Genomic DNA, 18,558 nt, shown 5'->3' with positions numbered 1-18,558 from the left:
TTTGGCTAAATTTGCACTATTAATAGGAGTTATATTCATTTCATTATTAGGATTTTTGTTTGTCTGTATGTTTGTATGTGTGTATGTATGCATGCACGTATATATGTATGTGTTTTGCTTTGGTTCTTGGAAAATTTAATAGCAGCAGTTAAGTAACCAGCGAGTTTAATAAGTGAGGGGTACTGTGCACATTTTTCTAATGAAGTTTTACAAAATAATACATATTTTGCTGTTTACTTTAAAAAACAGCAAATGAAGACTATAATTTTATTATGAGTTTAATAAAAGGAGATGAGTTTAATAAATGATGTATTATGTGTGCTTTACATATTATGGGTATATTTATGTATGTACATACTACATCACGTATTATGTACAGTAGAAGTCCGATAATCCGGCACGTTCGGGACCGGCTCAGTGCCGGACTACCGAAAATTCCGGTCTATCGGGCGGTAATTATAAGAACAATTAGGTTAATAATTAAACTAAAAATACGGTATGCAAATACATACAACAAAGTTTATTTTACATTTCATATAATGTATGTACACGTACTGTAAAACATATTTCACTTAGATTTAAAAAAGTCACGAACGTCTTTTTGTTTTCTTGACTTTTGGCGTTTAGTATAAAATTTATTTCTAATGATATGGAAATCAATAATTTCTGAAGCACTGTAGCTAGTACTAGCCTCGGCAAAAGAGATAAACTTATTTAGTGATTCTGCAGCTTCTGCCCAGCTGATTTTTTCCTTTTCTTCCGTTTCGGCATCTGAGTCATTTTCTTCCAAGATTTTGAGTAGGCTGAGGGTTTACTACAATGTTGATAATGTCCTCATCGGTTAGTTCTTGTTCAACAGGCTCATTCTCGTCGATTAAAAGCCACTCCTCTACCTCATCTTCAGGCAGGTTTTTCAAGGGATTGTCAGTACTTCTAACAACATCCAAAACTTTGGTCAGAGCGTCTTGATGGTTTTCTTCCTCATCAGTCTGTAGAGTTAGGTCAGATGCAGGGTTTGCAGCTGGACAAAGTTTTCTCCAGCATTTTTGGAGTGTTGTATTTTTTACCTGGTTCCAAGACTGTGCAATAGCATAGACGGCATCTTTTACTGTAAACTTTTTTTGGAAATCAGTCACGTCACAGTCGGCATTTAACAGGCCTTGAATAAAAGACCTTCTATAAAAGCATTTAAAATTTTGAATAACCCCTTGGTCCATGGGTTGAATCAAAGATGTTACGTTAGGTGGGAGCAGAGTAGCAACAATATTTGCAACAATAATAGACTAGCCGGCCGCTAATTGTTTCCGAACAATACCGAGTGCTTCCGGATGATCTCGAACTACCCCGAAAACTTCCGACTAGCTCTCGAGCGGTTTTATTTGTTTTAAAGACACATTTTTGGAGAAAACCAAAATTTTTACTATTTTCCGGAGCGATGCCGGACTATCGGGCATTCCGGACTGTTGGATGCCGGACTAATGGACTTCTACTGTACATATGATGTATGTATTATTTGAGAAAGTTCCCTTTTTTGTTTTTCCATACTCCTCGCATAATTTTGACATGAATACGCTTTTATCTATCTTTTGCAGCAATTCCACTTTTGATTGACATCAAAAAATGTTTCTGCTTAGCAGATCCTGCTGCAGCTCCAAAATTGTAAACTCTTTTTGACATAATCAAAAATTCAAACCTAATTTTAATAAGATAGTTGTAATAATAATAACCAGCAAAACCTCGGGTGTATATGTATTATGTACAGACATATTTTACATTCGAATCAGATATTTACTCCAAAACTCAATCAATAAACCTATTTATGCGTAGACTTCGTTTTCAATTATTATGGTAGAAGTTTCGTGGTGATTGCTATTCAAAGCATTGTTTTCACTGGAAATTTTGTAAAAAATTACTCATCCCAGTAGAAATTGTATCCCAGTTTCTTCCCTTGTAGATAAATTCAAAAAGCAAATATTTTACAATTCCTCTTAAGACAAAAATCAATGTGTGATGTCTAAGATCCGGAATTGCTGGGACTTCAACGACTCCAGATTTCAGATCATCAATTTAAATCTAGTGAGATGACATACAGAACTTCTAAAAATACAGAACAAATGTTCAAAAAATAATGAAGCATTTCTGACCTTCAGGGAATTAAAAAGAACTCAATAATTTTTTTATTTGTTTTGCCGAAGATCATTAACTGCTAAAATAAGCAATTTTTATTTTGCAGCCACTGCCTATATTACTCTTAAAAGTCTTAATAATAAGCATAGAAACTGACCTGGGTCAAGTAAATTTGTTTTTAATCATGTTCATTTATTTTACACAAAATGATTAAGAACGTTTTTTTTAAACTCAGCAAACCACATACTTTACCAACTGCAATTTTTACTCTGTTATCCAAAAATAAAAATAAATACATAAAGTAAAATGAGGAATTACACTAAAAGTTAGTCTTATCTTATATAATAAGATTTACACTGCTGAAATTGTTTTTATAACCTCTTTTGGGGGGGAGGGGCTTATTTTACAAACTGTTTTAAGAATTCCAGAAATAGGTATATTTTCAAGAAATGTGGAAGCATAAATAAATGGAGCTATCTGAATGTGAATTTGTAGTTATGTGGATAATAACAATAACAAAAAAAAGTTGTATGCAGCCTTAATCATTTGTTCATTTTCTGGCAACCATAGCAGAGGTATATTGTCTTGAACATTTCGTGGATTGATAAATGTAACAAAGAATGTCTAGAAAATTCTGTTTCAAGCTCAGAAAAACTGCAATTGAAACACATGAAGGAAAAAAAAAATTAACTGCAGTATCCTGTTCTGAAACTTTTGAGTGGTATACACGATTTTGTGACAGAAGAGATAGCATAGATAATGATTTGCGTGATGGATGACCAACAGACAAACGAAAACACTATGCTAATCATTTCTTTAATTGAGAGAGATTAAGCCACAACTTCCAGGTCAGACTATCAATAAAAAATATTATGAAGCATTTTTGAATTGGTACAAAAGGACTGTGTTAGGCCTTAATTTAAGAAAAATGGTTCTTGGTTTCTAATACAGCCAAAAGTCTTTAATCCGGACTAGTCGGGACTTCGGCAATTCCAGATTATCGGTTTTTCCGGATTATAGATCATCAGTTTAAATCTGGTAAGATGGCATGCAGAAATTATAAAATTAAAAATATGAAACCGTAATTACTGAAATAAAGAGCAATTATGACCTAAAGGGTATCAAAATTTAGGGAAAAAAAAGCTTAATATTTATTTGTTTACTTTATTAAACAGTTCTTTCAATGCGCACATGCATAAAGCATACATTACGCTTAGTCGAAATTAGAAAACTGCAACCAGAAAACTATTTGATGTGTATTCGTGATATTTATAATGACGAGGAATTTGATTTAAATCATATCAAAGACGGAATATATCGAGATGAAATACTAAATTTAGTAAGGAATTATAAGTCGAACAAAATAAAAACATCTGCCCTGAAGATAAGGATAGTGGTGACAGATCAACTTCCAGTTCATTGCGCACCGTGACGTCCCCCCCCCCCACCACAGAGCAGCGTGAAATTGATAAACAGATTTCGGCATGGTTTAATAAACAAAGGATATGCCTTTATCCATTTTTTGCAGCAATTCCACTTTTTGTTTGATGGACATCGAAACATGCTTTCGCTTCGTAGATCCTTTGGCAGCTCCAGAATCGGAAATTCTTTTTGACATAATCGAAAATTCAAGCTTACTTTTATAAAATTGCTCCAACAGTCTGCAAAAAATAATAAGACGAATCCAATTAGAAGATTAAGGAACAAAGCAATCTGCAACGTTAACTGAAATAGATAATTTTAGCTTAGCTTATACCGTCCGTTATACTTTAAATGCGCAAACGCATATGTGCAAGCGTAAAGGTATTATGCGCATTTCTGCGCATGCGGAACCGCATTATGCATTTATGAATGCGCAGAAAGTTCGTAGCTTTGAGGTCCTGATTATAGACCATTCCGGATTATGGACGTCCAGATTAAAGACTTTTGACTGTACTTCACAACATAAGACCACATACTGCTGTTAATATGAGGTAGGCCACCCTTCATACTTTTATGATTTAGCATCACAGGACTATTTTCTTTTCCAAAACTGAAATCTGCTATAACATGGCACCACTTTCCTCATGCAGAAGTTGTTCAAAAAGTGTGACAGAGGAATTTTGACATATATCTTCAAATAACTAAAAAAATCTGTTTCAACATCTTGTACAGTCAAGTCTTTAATCCAGACGTCCATAATCTGGAATGATCTATAATACGGCCCTCAAAGCTACAAACTTTCTGCGCATGTGCAGAAACTGGAATGAACCGCACAATGAACTGGAAGTTGATCTCTCAGCACTATCTTCATCTTCAGGGCAGATTTTTTTATTTTATTCAGCTTATAATTCCTTACTAAATGTATTGTTTCATCTTGATGTACTCTGATATAATTTAAATCCATTTCCTCTTCATTATAAACATCACAAATACACATCAAATAGTTTTCTGGTTGCAATTTTCTAATTTCGACTATGTGTAATGTATGCTTTACGCATGCGCACGTTGAAAGAAACATTTAACAAAGTAAACAAATATATATTAAGCCCCCCCCTTTTTTTTTTTTTTTTTTTTTTTGTAAATTTTGATACCCTTTATATCATAATTGCTCTTTTTTTTCATAAATTACGGTTTCGTATTTTTAACTTTATAATTTCTGCATGCCATCTTACCAGATTTAAACTGATGATCTATAATCCAGGAAAAACTATAATCTGGAATTGCCGAAGTCCCGATGATTCCGGATTAGACCTTTTGACTGTACAATCAGGCACTAAAGCATATAGATGGTGGAAGTGAATATTTTGTAGAATGCCATAGTAAATTTCCATTTTCATTATTTGCTTCTTGTTACTAGCATCAGTACTGGACGTTTCAGACACGTAAGAAACTCTGCAACTGATCTAGGATCAAAATTTACAAACATAAATTGTATAGCCACCTTTATTTTGAACAATCTTAAAATTCTATTTCTAATAAACAGCTATTTCTGAATGTGTACAAAACAAAGAAATCATAAAATGAAATTTTAGATAAAAAGAAAAGTTGCATGCTATAATAAATCTTTCTAAACTATTTACTCTACATATGTACATGTGTATCGTGAAATATGCGAACACAAAAATTAAATTTCTTTTAATTCCATTTTGTAATGAAAATATTTTAAGGCGATTAATTTGATTAAAGACCTAAATTCTACACTCATGTCCATAAATTAAGGATAATTCGGAGTCACGCGGAAATCGAACTCTAAAATAAATATATCACCTGTAAAATCACTACACACATCTTCAAAAATCATATGCAAATTTCCGGAAGTAACCAGATGACACCGATGCTACGTCATAATGACGAGAGTGTAAGAGAGTGATATATAAGGAATACAGGCAAAGAAGTAAAATTGTTCGCAGGCGCTTTATAAGCATTTCAGTGCAATAACCGAATAGTTATGACACAAAGGGCGCATTTGGATGATTTTTTACGTGGTAGAATTATCGGCCGTCTGGGATGTGGGTGTACCCTACTGGAAGTATCAGACAAACTTGGAATTGCCCACAGTGTCATCTCCAGGCTTTGGCAACGAATCCAAGATGATGGTAATGTGAGTAGACGTTACAGCACAGGTCGCCCCAGAGTTACAATGCTGAATGAGGCCGGTATTTGGCAGTTACTGCCAAAAGAAACAGGCGGAACACAGTCTCAGACCTGTCTCGTCAGCTCTCTTCAACCACTGGTACGACAATTTCAAGGCAGACCGTGTACAGACGCTTAGGGCAGATTGGTCTATATGCTCGTAGACTGTCAGATGCGTTCCACATACTGCAACTCACTGTCGCCTGTGGTTAGCCTGGAGTAGAGAGCATGCATTGTGGACACCGCAACAATGGGCTTGTGTGATGTTTTCCGACTAGCCCAGGTTTTAGTTTATATTCTGATGCTCGCCGGACTTTCACATGGAGAGCTCCAGGTACCTGTTACCACAAGAAAACATCATTGAAGTCAAGAAGAAAACATCATTGAACGACACCGTTACGGTGGTGCAGGAGTGCTCGTTTGGGGTGGAATTATTCTGCGTTCCAGAACTGACCTGCATGTTCAAATTGGACATGCAATTGCATGCTTAAATGACAAGCCAAATCAGTGGGACGTCATTCTGGAACAACATGTACATTTGTTTCGGGGGGCTATGGGCGCACAATTTGTGTTTATGGATGACAACCCCCGTCCTCACTGTGCAAACATCGTAAGCGAATGCCTTCAATCGGAGGATATCACCCGTATGGACTGGCCAGCATTCTCACCGGACTTAAATCCAGTAGAGCACGTGTGGCACATGCTTGGCCGTGTGTTTATGGATGACAACCCCCGTCCTCACTGTGCAAACATCGTAAGCGAATGCCTTCAATCGGAGGATATCACCCATATGGACTGGCCAGCATTCTCACCGGACTTAAATACAGTAGAGCACGTGTGGGACATGCTTGGCCGACGAGTTGCAGCTCGTCAACCTCCTCCTACATGTCTACCGGAACTTAAGAGAGCATTGCTTTTTGAGTGGTGTAATATCCCCCAAGATTAGATCGATAATTTGATACTCAGCATGCCTAGGCGTTGTACAGACTGTATTGCATCATCTGGGAGACATACGATGTATTAACAATCATACCAACAATGTAATATTGGTTTTTTGTAAATAGGTTTTTTTTTTTTTTTTTTTTTTGCAATTTGCTCCAGGAAGAAAAAGTCGCTAATTTTTTTAATAATATCAAACATATAGCATCTTTTTTTGCTCTTTACCTTTTGTTTAATAAATAAGCTTTACAAATAAGTCAAATCTGTTTTGCTTCTAAGTCTTCCTTTGCCTGATTTTGCATTTTCCTTAATTTATGGACATGAGTGTATTTTGGAAAGCTTCATAATTTTCTAAATTTCAAATTATGTTATGCATAAGAATAGATAGCATCTGTTTGCTTATGTACAACCTGCATAAATAGAAAATCTTATTTTTTTCACACTTAACTACTTAAAGGCTTTGATAAAAAGTAATGGCAATATTGTTATGTCAAGACAGATGTTCCATTACATGGTACTATGCCGCAAACAGTCAAATGAAGGTACACAGTGAGCAGTAATAATTGTACTTCATTCAGTTGCACTATGAGATAATAATAGGTGAAGTAAATGTTTACAAAGCCGGACAAATGTCTTTGCAGAAAAATTGAAGTTGCATAAGGTCACAGTGCACAAAATTGCACTATATCTGCAAGAACGATTAAAAGAAACTTAGTAAACATCTTGCATTCAAATCCTTTCAAATTTTGTGCCATAAAATCCACTACCACCATCACATCTTATATTCAGTAATGTTAAAGGAAACACACTCAATTAAGATTGTTCATGACAATATCAGTTTAACCAGTAATCTTTCCAAATTATACAGCATTACCTAGCTACAAGCACATTCATTCCTTCACCTGTTGCTAGTGATATCACAATCACAATGTCAAGGATTTGTTCTTCAAGTGCTTCAAAGCTTATTTGTTATACTCAAAAAAAAAAAAAAAAAAAAAAAAAAAAAAAACAGAACTTCTTGGTGCCAAATTTCATTATCATCTATGATAATCTATAATAATGTATGGTGTCATAATGCAAGCGCAATAGTGATGTGCAAGCAAGCAATAGTGATGACAGGAACTACCAGAATACCCCCCATACTGCTTTGAGTTCATATGACTGTGTTCTCTTCAGCAAAATGGGGGGGGGTTATTGCAAAGAATCCATTACAACAGAAGAGAGGAGGAATGTTGCAGGATGATCACTGCAAGACATTAACAGAAATGATGGATATGGTGATAGTGTATGACACATTCTAGTAATTTGGAAGAAGGTGATGGACACATTGCACGCAGTTATACTAATAGATTGTATATATTACTGTGGCAATATTTTGTACACTAACAGATTATTTATAGGTTGATTATACAGATTATTTATAATATTTATTACACTATCAGATTGTATTTATTACTATGGTAATATTTTCAGAGTTATTGGCATTTTGTCATTACTTTTTAGCCAGCTCTTGTATATCATTGTGATATAGCAAAACAATTTTAAATATTATTTAACACCATTTATCATGACTGAAAGCTAAGTAACCTAAACAACAGAAAATTAAAGTGAATTTATTTACCCATTTAGATGAGGAGCAGGCTGAGTAGTTCTGCAAAGAAATAAAATAAGTTATTAATATTATACATATAAAATATAATTGTATATATATATATATATATATATAAATTATATACAAATTTTCATTACCTAAAATATTTTATAAAGAATAGTCACTTTTACACAATTAATTATTCTTCAATATCATTACATATGGGCTAAGAATTAAAAAGTTAAACATACAAAGAAGGTTCAAAGCTTTTTCATTAAATTTCCATTTAAAATAATGTCAAAATGAATCTCCAAATTTAATCTGAAGCACAAAAGGTGTATTTTAAAAGTATTAAAGGCCTCGACATATCAGTGAGTCTTCCAGAAAGAGTTAACAAATCTTCAATAAATAAATAAGAATTTTTTAAGCATTATAAAAATTACTTTTGTGATATAAAAACTTAGACAAATCAGTCAGTCTTTTAGAAATAATAACAAATCTTGCACTAGGAAAATACTTCTCATGTAATACATCATAATTTGAATAACATTTCAAAAGGCTATAATTAGATCTGAATATTGCAATTCTTTGTATAAAACTAATGTTTTATAAAGTCTACATATAAAACTAATATATTAATAATATAATCTTTTTACTACTGCATCACTTCTCAATCCAGAAATTTAAAAATGTTTATTAACGATATTTATCATAACCAGTTTTTTGTGCAATCTCTGCATCAATAAATAAATAAAATGAGAATTTTTAAGGGATTATAAAAATATTTGTAATATGTGCTATCAAAAACATTTCATACTAGACATATTTATAAATACTATACATATACAAGAATACCTTTTCAATTAATGCTTTAAACAAAATGCAATGTTTAACAGACTTTTTTGTTTATGATTTAAGCAATCATAACATTCTACTATTAGGTCTTATTTCAATGTTTCAGATGGATTAATTCTAAAAAACAGATTTTAATGCATAATATTCACATGAACATTACAGTATTTAAAATAATTTCTGAATTCCATCTTTTTCCCAAAACTAAAATGTTACAAATGTCACACAAAAAATGGCCACCTATTTAAAATGAAATGTAAAATCATCTTACATGAAAAATTGAGACCCATTTGAATCCTTTCCTCTGTTTGACATGGACAATAAAAATGGTTTATCATGTGGAAGTTCGAAATTTTCATCTGAAATAAAAAATATATATAAAATAAATGCTAATTACATATTTAATATTAAAATGTTAAAAATTGAAATAATTATGTAGAGTCATAAAAAATATTGAAATATCGAATGCCTGATACATGAAAATTCTGCATGGTTGAGTGAAGAAAACCATAATTCAAGGTAGCAATTCTTGAATTATGGTTTTTCTTCACTCGACTAAGCCAAATGAACAGAAGAAATTTTGGTCTAAAATATTATAGAAACAATCACTTTATTTGTTATCAAAAGTCTACACTTAAAATTATGTTAGATTATGGTTTAAAAAAAAAAGCTTTTACACATAAAAGCAGATATATTTTTGCAGGCCTTAAAAATATAAAACATCTTAACTGATTATAAAAATCCTGTCAACTATGAAAGCTGGGACATCTCAGCAAACTTGCATCATCCATACCAAAGCCTGAAGGAACAGACTCTTTTTATTTAATTATCAACAGGTTACAAGTTAAAAATATAGCCTACGCCACGAAGGCACGCTAGGAAGGCAGGATAAATACCTTAACGTTTTCACAACTGCTGCAAAAAGGTCGAATTCTGCGAGTAATTATGAGTCGTTAAGATGCCGTGATACGATGCTTTCACAACCGAAATATAACCTAAGAAAGACGCAATAACGACGTCTGTGCGATAAAAACCTCATCTGCAAAGACATCCTTGCAACGGTTGCAAAACAGTAGAGTTTCGCGGACATATGGGCGTCTTAAAGACAACATATTGCAATGTGCCGTGCTACTTGGGTATGTTTTGTCTTTCTTTACAAAACTAAACGTGCTTAATCAGAATTATGCAGGTTTAAAAAAAAAGTACCACAGTGATCTTATGATTGTATGTGATGTCAGTCTCATCTGTTATTGTTGATAAATTTCATCATTGAGCAAAAGATTTTTAAGTGTTGAAAATGGTTCAGTATGAAAGATGCCTGTAAGGAGTGTCCATTTCTAAGTGCAAATTATTGGAATAGTAAAATGAATGCAAGAGAATGTGGAGGGCAACAACACCTCCTGAAAAAAGGCTGTGTAACTGCCTTTCACATTTTACATGTTATATGCAGGAAGCCAAGTAGTAGTCCCTATACTTGCTTTAAAATTCTTTTTACGGGTACAACTTTAGGTTAATTTTTTTTAAAAAAAATATCCCAGTTATTTAAGCTTTCTGGTTAGCTGAATGTCATACAGTTAGGTTTCTACAATACTTTCATTTGTGTTTTTTTTTTTTTTTTTTAAATAAAATACCCAGCTATTTGATACTTCTGATTAGCTGAATGCCATATAATCAGACTTTTACTATAAACTTAAAAATACTTACAAGCAAAATAACTACTATAAAAAAATGTAATAATTATAAAAAAGTTAGCACAGGAAATCTTATTGTTTGATTTACTAGAATGATAGAAAAACCATTAAAAATTACTTTAAATTTAATAATATTGTTGCATTCTATGAGCTGACTAAAAATTAGACTAAGTCAAAAACCACACTAAGTCAGCAGATAGAAAATGGCTCTCTCAATTATTTAATAATGAAGAATCTATATGTATGTACATATATTCCTCGTATTATGGGAAAATGATGGCATCTAGCCATTAAATCTTAATATAATCCTCTACCCAAACATGTGCAACTTGAAAACTGAATTTTTCACTTTTGTTTTTACTTCCTTGTACAAAGTAAAAGACTAAGATCAGGTAAATTAAAGTAAATCATTCAGAGTCATAAGATCTACAGCTCTACGTATGAAATAAACAATTATAACCACAATACATGGCTTTAAATTCAACAAAAAAAAAAATACAAACTAAAATTACGAGATAAAATGAAACAAATAAATAAAAAATGCATATCATTTAACAATACATCAACCCAAAATATAACCAAACTGAAATATTTACAAAAATTTACAACAGTACCATAATTTATTTCATTTAAGTTTATTCCTCATATAAGTCAGACAATTTGAAATCTTAATGAAATATTTTACAAACCTGCAATTTCTAACAAATTAAAATGAATTCTTACAAAAAACTCTCAATATCACAGGTCCATAGTATTAATATATAAACTATTTAATTTAGGCAAAGCACATAAAGACTAACTGCGCAAGTCTACAAAATTTTGACTCAAGTTGTTCAAAAGATAAAAACTAAAGGGTTCTACACTTCTCTTTAAATTTTCAGTCTTAAAGAACACAGAAAATAGGATGTGTCTTCTTTGGCATACATAAATGCACCTTTTAAAAAATATTTTCTTACAACAAACATAGAAGCTACAGATTACACCCTCATCCGATTTTCTTTGTTATAAAATATCAAGTTTGCATGTATACTTTACAAATCCTTTCTTACTGTTTTTATGCTAATAAAAAGGCTAAAGGATCTTTTTTTGACCAACATAAATTTCCTTACATTATCTTCTGCAAAGTATTTTGTGAATCTGTCAGTAAGCTTTGAAAGGTGTTCCAAAAGAAGGGACAGCAATTCCTATAGAATAATGCCTTTATTAGAAGTTGTGTATTGGTACAATGTAGAAAAATAATGCTGAGCACCAACGTCATTAAATTTTTTATCCACAGCAGCAATTTTTTTCCTAAATGCTGAAATCTTTTCTACAAGTTTCAAGGTGCACATACATTGCCCTGTAGTGACAGATTCAAGACCTTTACTTTGTCAAAAATACCGACCTAATATGGTAATGTCAACAAAAAAGTCTGGTTCAACAAAATACATAGCGATCACACAACCTTCACAGCCGCCCAGACGATTTAGTGGTTAGGGGAGCCTGGCTGATACCAAAGGGCGCAGCTTCAAATCTTGAGAAGGTATGGATGGAATTCACTGTCCCTTCATAGGAGGTAACGGTGGCTGCCTATTAGATCATCTACAATAAAATGGCCACCACTTCTGACCTTAGTAATGGCCAATGCTGGTACAGGCAAGTGCCTCCAATAGGGAAGGGGGAAAAGACCTTCGTCTTGCAGAAAAGTGTGAATTCTTGATGCAGTTAAAGCGTGCAAGACAGGACGCTGTTATGCAAAAACCATTGTGAACTGCAATACTATAGCAAAGACGCGTGCTCAGTTTCCATATACTCGCATAGCTTTATCAGGACTTGTATTCCTTTTAATCTGTTTTGGGAACATGATGTGTCCTGAATGAGAACAGGGAGCTTACTCAAGCTATGTTCAAATAGGTGTGGAATGGACAACACAAGCAGGAAGGGTTAATTTTAGCCTTTGTTTTCGACAATATTACAGGTGATCCCGTATTTCGGGATACAGAGACCAACCACTTGTGGTCTAAACATAAAAATATAAAACTACTCACTAAAATTTTAAATAAGAGCTGACTTTGTAAAGTTTACACAAATACCTAAGATTGGCCTTTTAAAATATTACGTATGTAGTACGCAAACTGATCCTGAGCTGATTGTGCTATCTCAATCAGTACTGCATTTAATACCAGAACTTTTTTTTTTTTTTTTTTTTTTTTTTTTTCCCCATGCCAGACTTTGATAACATAAAAATGAATCTTTGCTTAAATTTATGCTTAAAAAAAGCTTAATTATGCAAATAATTTTCTTTTGAAACGAAGAGATTAATGCTTAAAAATGCTTGTCTATATGTAAATACAATATACACATTACACAGAACCAATTACCATGTCACTGATATAATTCAAAATGCATCAAATAAATTATGTACAAAAAGTATAAAAGTATTCTCACTTTTCTTTTATTGTAACTGAAACAGTAAACCTCTCCTCAAACAGCTTATAAATAACTGGTAATAAACATGTAACTTCTATACATAAACTATTTTAGCATCCAGTAAGTAGATAATAAATTATATAGTGATAAATAATAGGCTACACAGTTAAAACAAACTTATGCTATCAAAAAACAGCATTATATTCTAAGTTATCTTTATAACTAGTTTTGTTGTAATGGTTAAATAATATACAATAAATAACTGATGAGAACTATGACTTCAGAGATGCAATTTCCTTTATTTTGAAGACTTTAAATAGAACTGAGTTTAATTTATCAATAAAAAATTACCTCATCTTGTCTCAAAACCGTATAGAATGTCCTCAGAATCTTTTAAAAACCAATATAATACATGGGCTAGTAAGTAATTTTTTTACTGCTTATCACAGACAAATTACAGAACTTTAAGACTCTCTGTAAGATATTTTTGGTTTGCATATGAATTACTTAGCACAATAAACATAAGCATATAAATATGTATCTAAAAACTTTTTTTGAGATATTGCACTCATCATTAATACACAAACAAATCCTACATTTGTTTCTAATAACGATTAAAATGTATTAGTTGCGTGGGAATTTAACTGCTTTTGAAATGCGTCAAATTCAAAAAAAATTAATGCTTAGGAAAGCAATTTGTTCTTAAAAATAAATTATGGATATATTATTTACAAAAAAACTATTCTAATCCTGAACACAGTTCTTCATTTGTATGTCACTTTTTGTAAACTGAGACATCATTCAAGTCACAAAAATAACAATAATAGTTGTATACCTATGATTGCTATTTTTGAACCAGAACATTTACATTTACAAGCCTCTTCTCTCCAACGATAAACCAGCTGAAACAGTACACAAACAAATGCAAATATTTGAATTAATTCTGCAGAGTCAGACTTCATATGGTCAGACTTAACAAATAAGAGAGAGCATTGCTGGACTTAAAGTCACATGGAACAGACATAACCAAAGTCTGCTGAACATAATTCTAGTAAAAAAGCTAAATTTTGTATTTCAGGTTTAACAAGTTGGAATCATGAAAAATGACATAAAGCCTTCAGAGCTTCAAAATGTGACAAAAAAATCTCAGCTCACACTGATAGCTTTCATTTAAAACAAATTAACAGCTTCACTTCCTGTTGAAAATTCAAAAGCTGTACATTTTCCACATATTCATATTATGGAACTGACTGATCCTCTCTTTGATGCGCCAGGTATAGTATTACCAGGTAAAGTAGCAGTCATTAAAACTAGGTTTAATTGCATGAAATTCAATAACATTAATCTAAGGCATCAAAATAACACAAAACTTTAAAATATACACACTGCAGAAATATATACAAATAGATGAATAAATTAATGCACCATTGTGCGAATTGTTTTCTGGCCTTTTGGGGGAAGGATGTACAAAAATGCTTGTTTTCTGAGGGGGGAATACTAATTTCATTCAATATTCTGAAATTTAAATATCAACTTGTGTAACGATATAAGGAAAAAAACAGCAACATGAAGAAATGAAATATACTTATGACAAATACAAATATGAATAAAATGTACCTTTAAATTGGCCTCCATAAATAGATTCCCCACTAGTTCCATTACCTAAAAAAGAGAGTCATTCAATAATTTAAAATGTTACTACATAAACTGAATGTAGATAAAAACAAAAGTATATGTAATTACAAAGTAAGATAAAAAAAAGAATATTATTTACAGATCATTAAAAATTATTTATTGACACTAAGTATTTGTAAGTTTTATGACACGAAAGATTCCTACAGAATACAATCTCAACTATGTCCTCTAAGAGATTTAGTATTCCAAATAATTTCAAGTAATAATGCACATATAAATTACTGATTTAAGTGTTTGTAACATGATGAGATTTCAACTCGAATTTTTCTCAATTTTTTACAGAATATAAAAATTAGTAAATGTTTTATTCTTTTTTTTGCAAAAATCACATTTTTACTTAGAGGTAGTGAGATTAAATTTCCCTACAAACAAAGTATTTATGGGTAGATATTTTTTAGAGAGGGGGGAGACTAACTTTTCTTTACATGTTATATTATCTATTTTCTAAGATCTGGTACAATTAACAGATAATTCTGCACTTTTCTCATCATAAACCAACTTTCACAAAAATAATGCTTTTAAACACATACGTAGTAATAAATTTAAAGAGCAGTTCTTTTCTGCCATTTTCATGTTAACTTAACTACTTGACAACTTTAAATAAAAGTAACAATATATAGAAATACATCATGAGGATGCAGAAAGTAAGTTTTCTTCATATCCACAGATGGCACGCATGCATTTTCAGAAATACAGTGCACGTGCGGGACAGGCTTCCAACACAGCAGTAGATTGGCATTTCCCAATTGGTTACTTAGTGGCTGTAGCTCTTATTCCAATTCCCGCCTACAGCCAAGTTCAGTCTGTAGTTATGTTTTTGAATGCACATCATCAGTTCTGTATGATGCACAGGCTAGAACAAACAGGTGGTGCATCACTAATGCAGGAAATTTTTAAAAGGTTGACAAAATGTGCATAATCAGAAACAAAGCATGCAGCCATCGATCTTTACAGATGATCTTGTGAAGCAAACGTAGTGGTGTATTTTGAAGAACTATCACATTCCACTTACATTACTCAACATCCATTTCTCTCAGTTTCTTGCTTCTTGTTGCATGAAATAGTTATGAAGCACCTGTTTTCCAGAACTGAGTGCTATATACCAGGTGACTGCTGCTAACATCCAAACATAAAGCAAATAGTTGAGCTCAACTAGGACATTCAGAAAAACAAACTGGGCAGAATACATCTCTCTTCAAGCACTCCATGTTCAATTCATTGGACATATGTTGTTGCTGTAGTATATCATTACAGCTTCAGTAGTATTTCTCCTAAATCTATTTGAAAATTTTGGTATTGCAAGCAAATTCCATCTCATGAAACTAATACTGATAGATGGTCAACAGTTTCAGTGCCAACAATTTGTAATAGCATTGTCATTATAAATATCACAAATAAACATCAAATAGTTTTCTGGTTGCAATTTTCTAATTCCGACTATGCGTAATGTATGCTTTACGCATGCGTGCATTGAAAGAAATGTTTAATAAAGTAAACAAATAAATATTAAGCTTTTTTTTTTGTTTTTTGTAAATTTTGATACCCTTTAGATCATAATTGCTTTTTATTTTATAAATTACGTTTCATATTTTTAATTTTATAATTTCTGCATGCCACCTTACCAGATTTAAACTGATGATCTATAATCCGGAAAAACCGATAATCTGGAATCGCCGAAGTCCCGACGAGTCCGGAGTAAAGACTTTTGACTGTACAACATATTGAAGGCATGTCTAAAAGTATTCACACATGCCTACAGTGAAAAATGCAATGTCATTTTGGGGGGCACCCTAATATTTAAGCTTATGGAAATTACATTGCTTTCAACCTAAAGTAAAGCAGAATTCTACTTAAGTCACCTTTTAAAGTTCAACATTAAATGTTACACCATACATGAAATATTTTTAAGATATACGCATATTAGTTTATTTAAATCAAAGGACATCAATTTCAAATCAAGTTACTCCTCATGTAATGGAAATATTTAATGATTGCATTATTTTCTGTGTAAAATTCACTTTTAAAGTTGCAATAAATTTAATATAACTGCACACCATGCTTTAAGTGCATATTTTTAGATAAGCTTCAATATGTGATATAAAAAGTATAGAATTAGCACCCCACCATTTTGGCATGAAATGAATCCCAAACATATTAACAATTTTTTATTCACACTTTTTTTAATTTAAACAAATAAGTCATTTTTACAATGCAGTATGTACAATTCTTCCCGGAATGCACAATTTTTATATCCAGCAGTTTTATAACAGGAGATTAAAAATGCACACATTTATAAAATAATATTTAGACTTAAAATATCACATACATCTTAGATCTTTTAAAAAGTATAATTTTCCCTAAGCAAATTTCAGTTATAAATGATAATGTATGTAACTTCTGATATTATTTTTTTTCTGCCTGATATCAAATCACACAACTATACAATTTATTCTGCTAATTAGTGCCACTGCAAGACAAGTCAGCAGAAAATACTACACTTGAGAGAGAAAAATAACTTAGTATGAATAAATTACCAGCCACAAAGTCTCCACCCTGTATCACAAAATTCTTGACAACACGATGAAATGGAGATCCCTTGTAATGCAAGGGTTTATTGGTTGTCTTCCCGAGGCCTTTCTCCCCTGCAATAAATTTTAAAACATTCATTAATCTTAAGGCTTTCATTAATCTTAAGAGATATCTTTTTCATAAAGATCATCATACATGATTTGAAAACTTAATTTACATACTAAATAAACCAAACAAATTATACAAGAAATGAATGCACTGTAAACAGCACACAATAATTTATAAAACAATCGTAAAAAATATTCCAAATTCATTTTCTGTTATTAGATAATAAACAAGATTTTACTGATAAAATTTTGACATTACTGAAGCAACTGAAAATGATCAAACATTATTTTCAGTTATATCTTTGCAAATGGAGCAGAATAAGAATACCTTTTCATTAGAACACAATGAGCTTGCTAGTTTCTATATACATTTAGACAACATAAATTCGGTGTCTAGCAATATCAATTTTGTTTTAGTTAGTAATTTTTGCAAAAATAACCTTCTTACTATTGTGTTATTTCAGATGTTTCCTTCAGAAAAAAAAGTAATAGAATAAAAACTTCTAAACAATTAATTCATACTATCACTTTAATATACATCTCATAGCACACTTTTGTCCAGCAAGGTAATCTGATATTTCTATAAACTTCTTACATGTTAAAAAGGTTGCATGCTTTCATTAGAAAGCAAATACTTTTCCATTTTGGTATCACTGGCTCACGATCAGATTCTGATGCAGTAAAAGCATTTCTACAGGATTCATACTTTTTTTTTTAAATGGAAATTAAAGGCTTCTAAGAAGATTTAATGAATAATGAAGATAAAAAATTAAAGAAAATATCCAGACAACACTTACATTATAGTAATACTATTCTAAGAATGAAACAGAAGTATATAGAATGTAATTGTCAGAGATACAGAACATCTGCATTGAAAAAAAAATGAAATTTTCACAAAAATAAGAAGATGAAAATGAAAACTTATTCAAAAAAATATGTAATACAAATCTCTTTCTTTTTTTCCCAAACTTACAAGAAATCAAAAAAATTACTACAATAATAT

General features: G+C 31.7%; 1 protein-coding gene across 2 annotated transcripts in view; it reads right to left on the bottom strand.

The window, feature by feature from the left end:
- The window catches only part of LOC118190275 (uncharacterized), a 126,725-nt gene that overhangs the window by 79,992 nt on the left and 28,175 nt on the right, over window positions 1-18,558 (bottom strand). For both annotated transcript variants that reach the window (XM_035360973.2, XM_035360975.2), the window contains 4 exons: window positions 17,454-17,561; window positions 14,842-14,886; window positions 9,396-9,483; window positions 8,303-8,332 (listed from right to left, as the gene is read on the bottom strand). In XM_035360973.2, the coding sequence (XP_035216864.1) occupies window positions 8,303-8,332; window positions 9,396-9,483; window positions 14,842-14,886; window positions 17,454-17,561 (271 nt within the window). The remainder of the gene's footprint in view (window positions 1-8,302; window positions 8,333-9,395; window positions 9,484-14,841; window positions 14,887-17,453; window positions 17,562-18,558) is intronic.

This window comes from Stegodyphus dumicola, chromosome 5 (assembly GCF_044657685.1).
Source record: "Stegodyphus dumicola isolate Sdum_Otavi_A_Nest chromosome 5, ASM4465768v1".
NCBI lineage: Eukaryota > Metazoa > Arthropoda > Arachnida > Araneae > Eresidae > Stegodyphus > Stegodyphus dumicola.
This window is presented reverse-complemented; position numbering and strand designations above follow the sequence as displayed.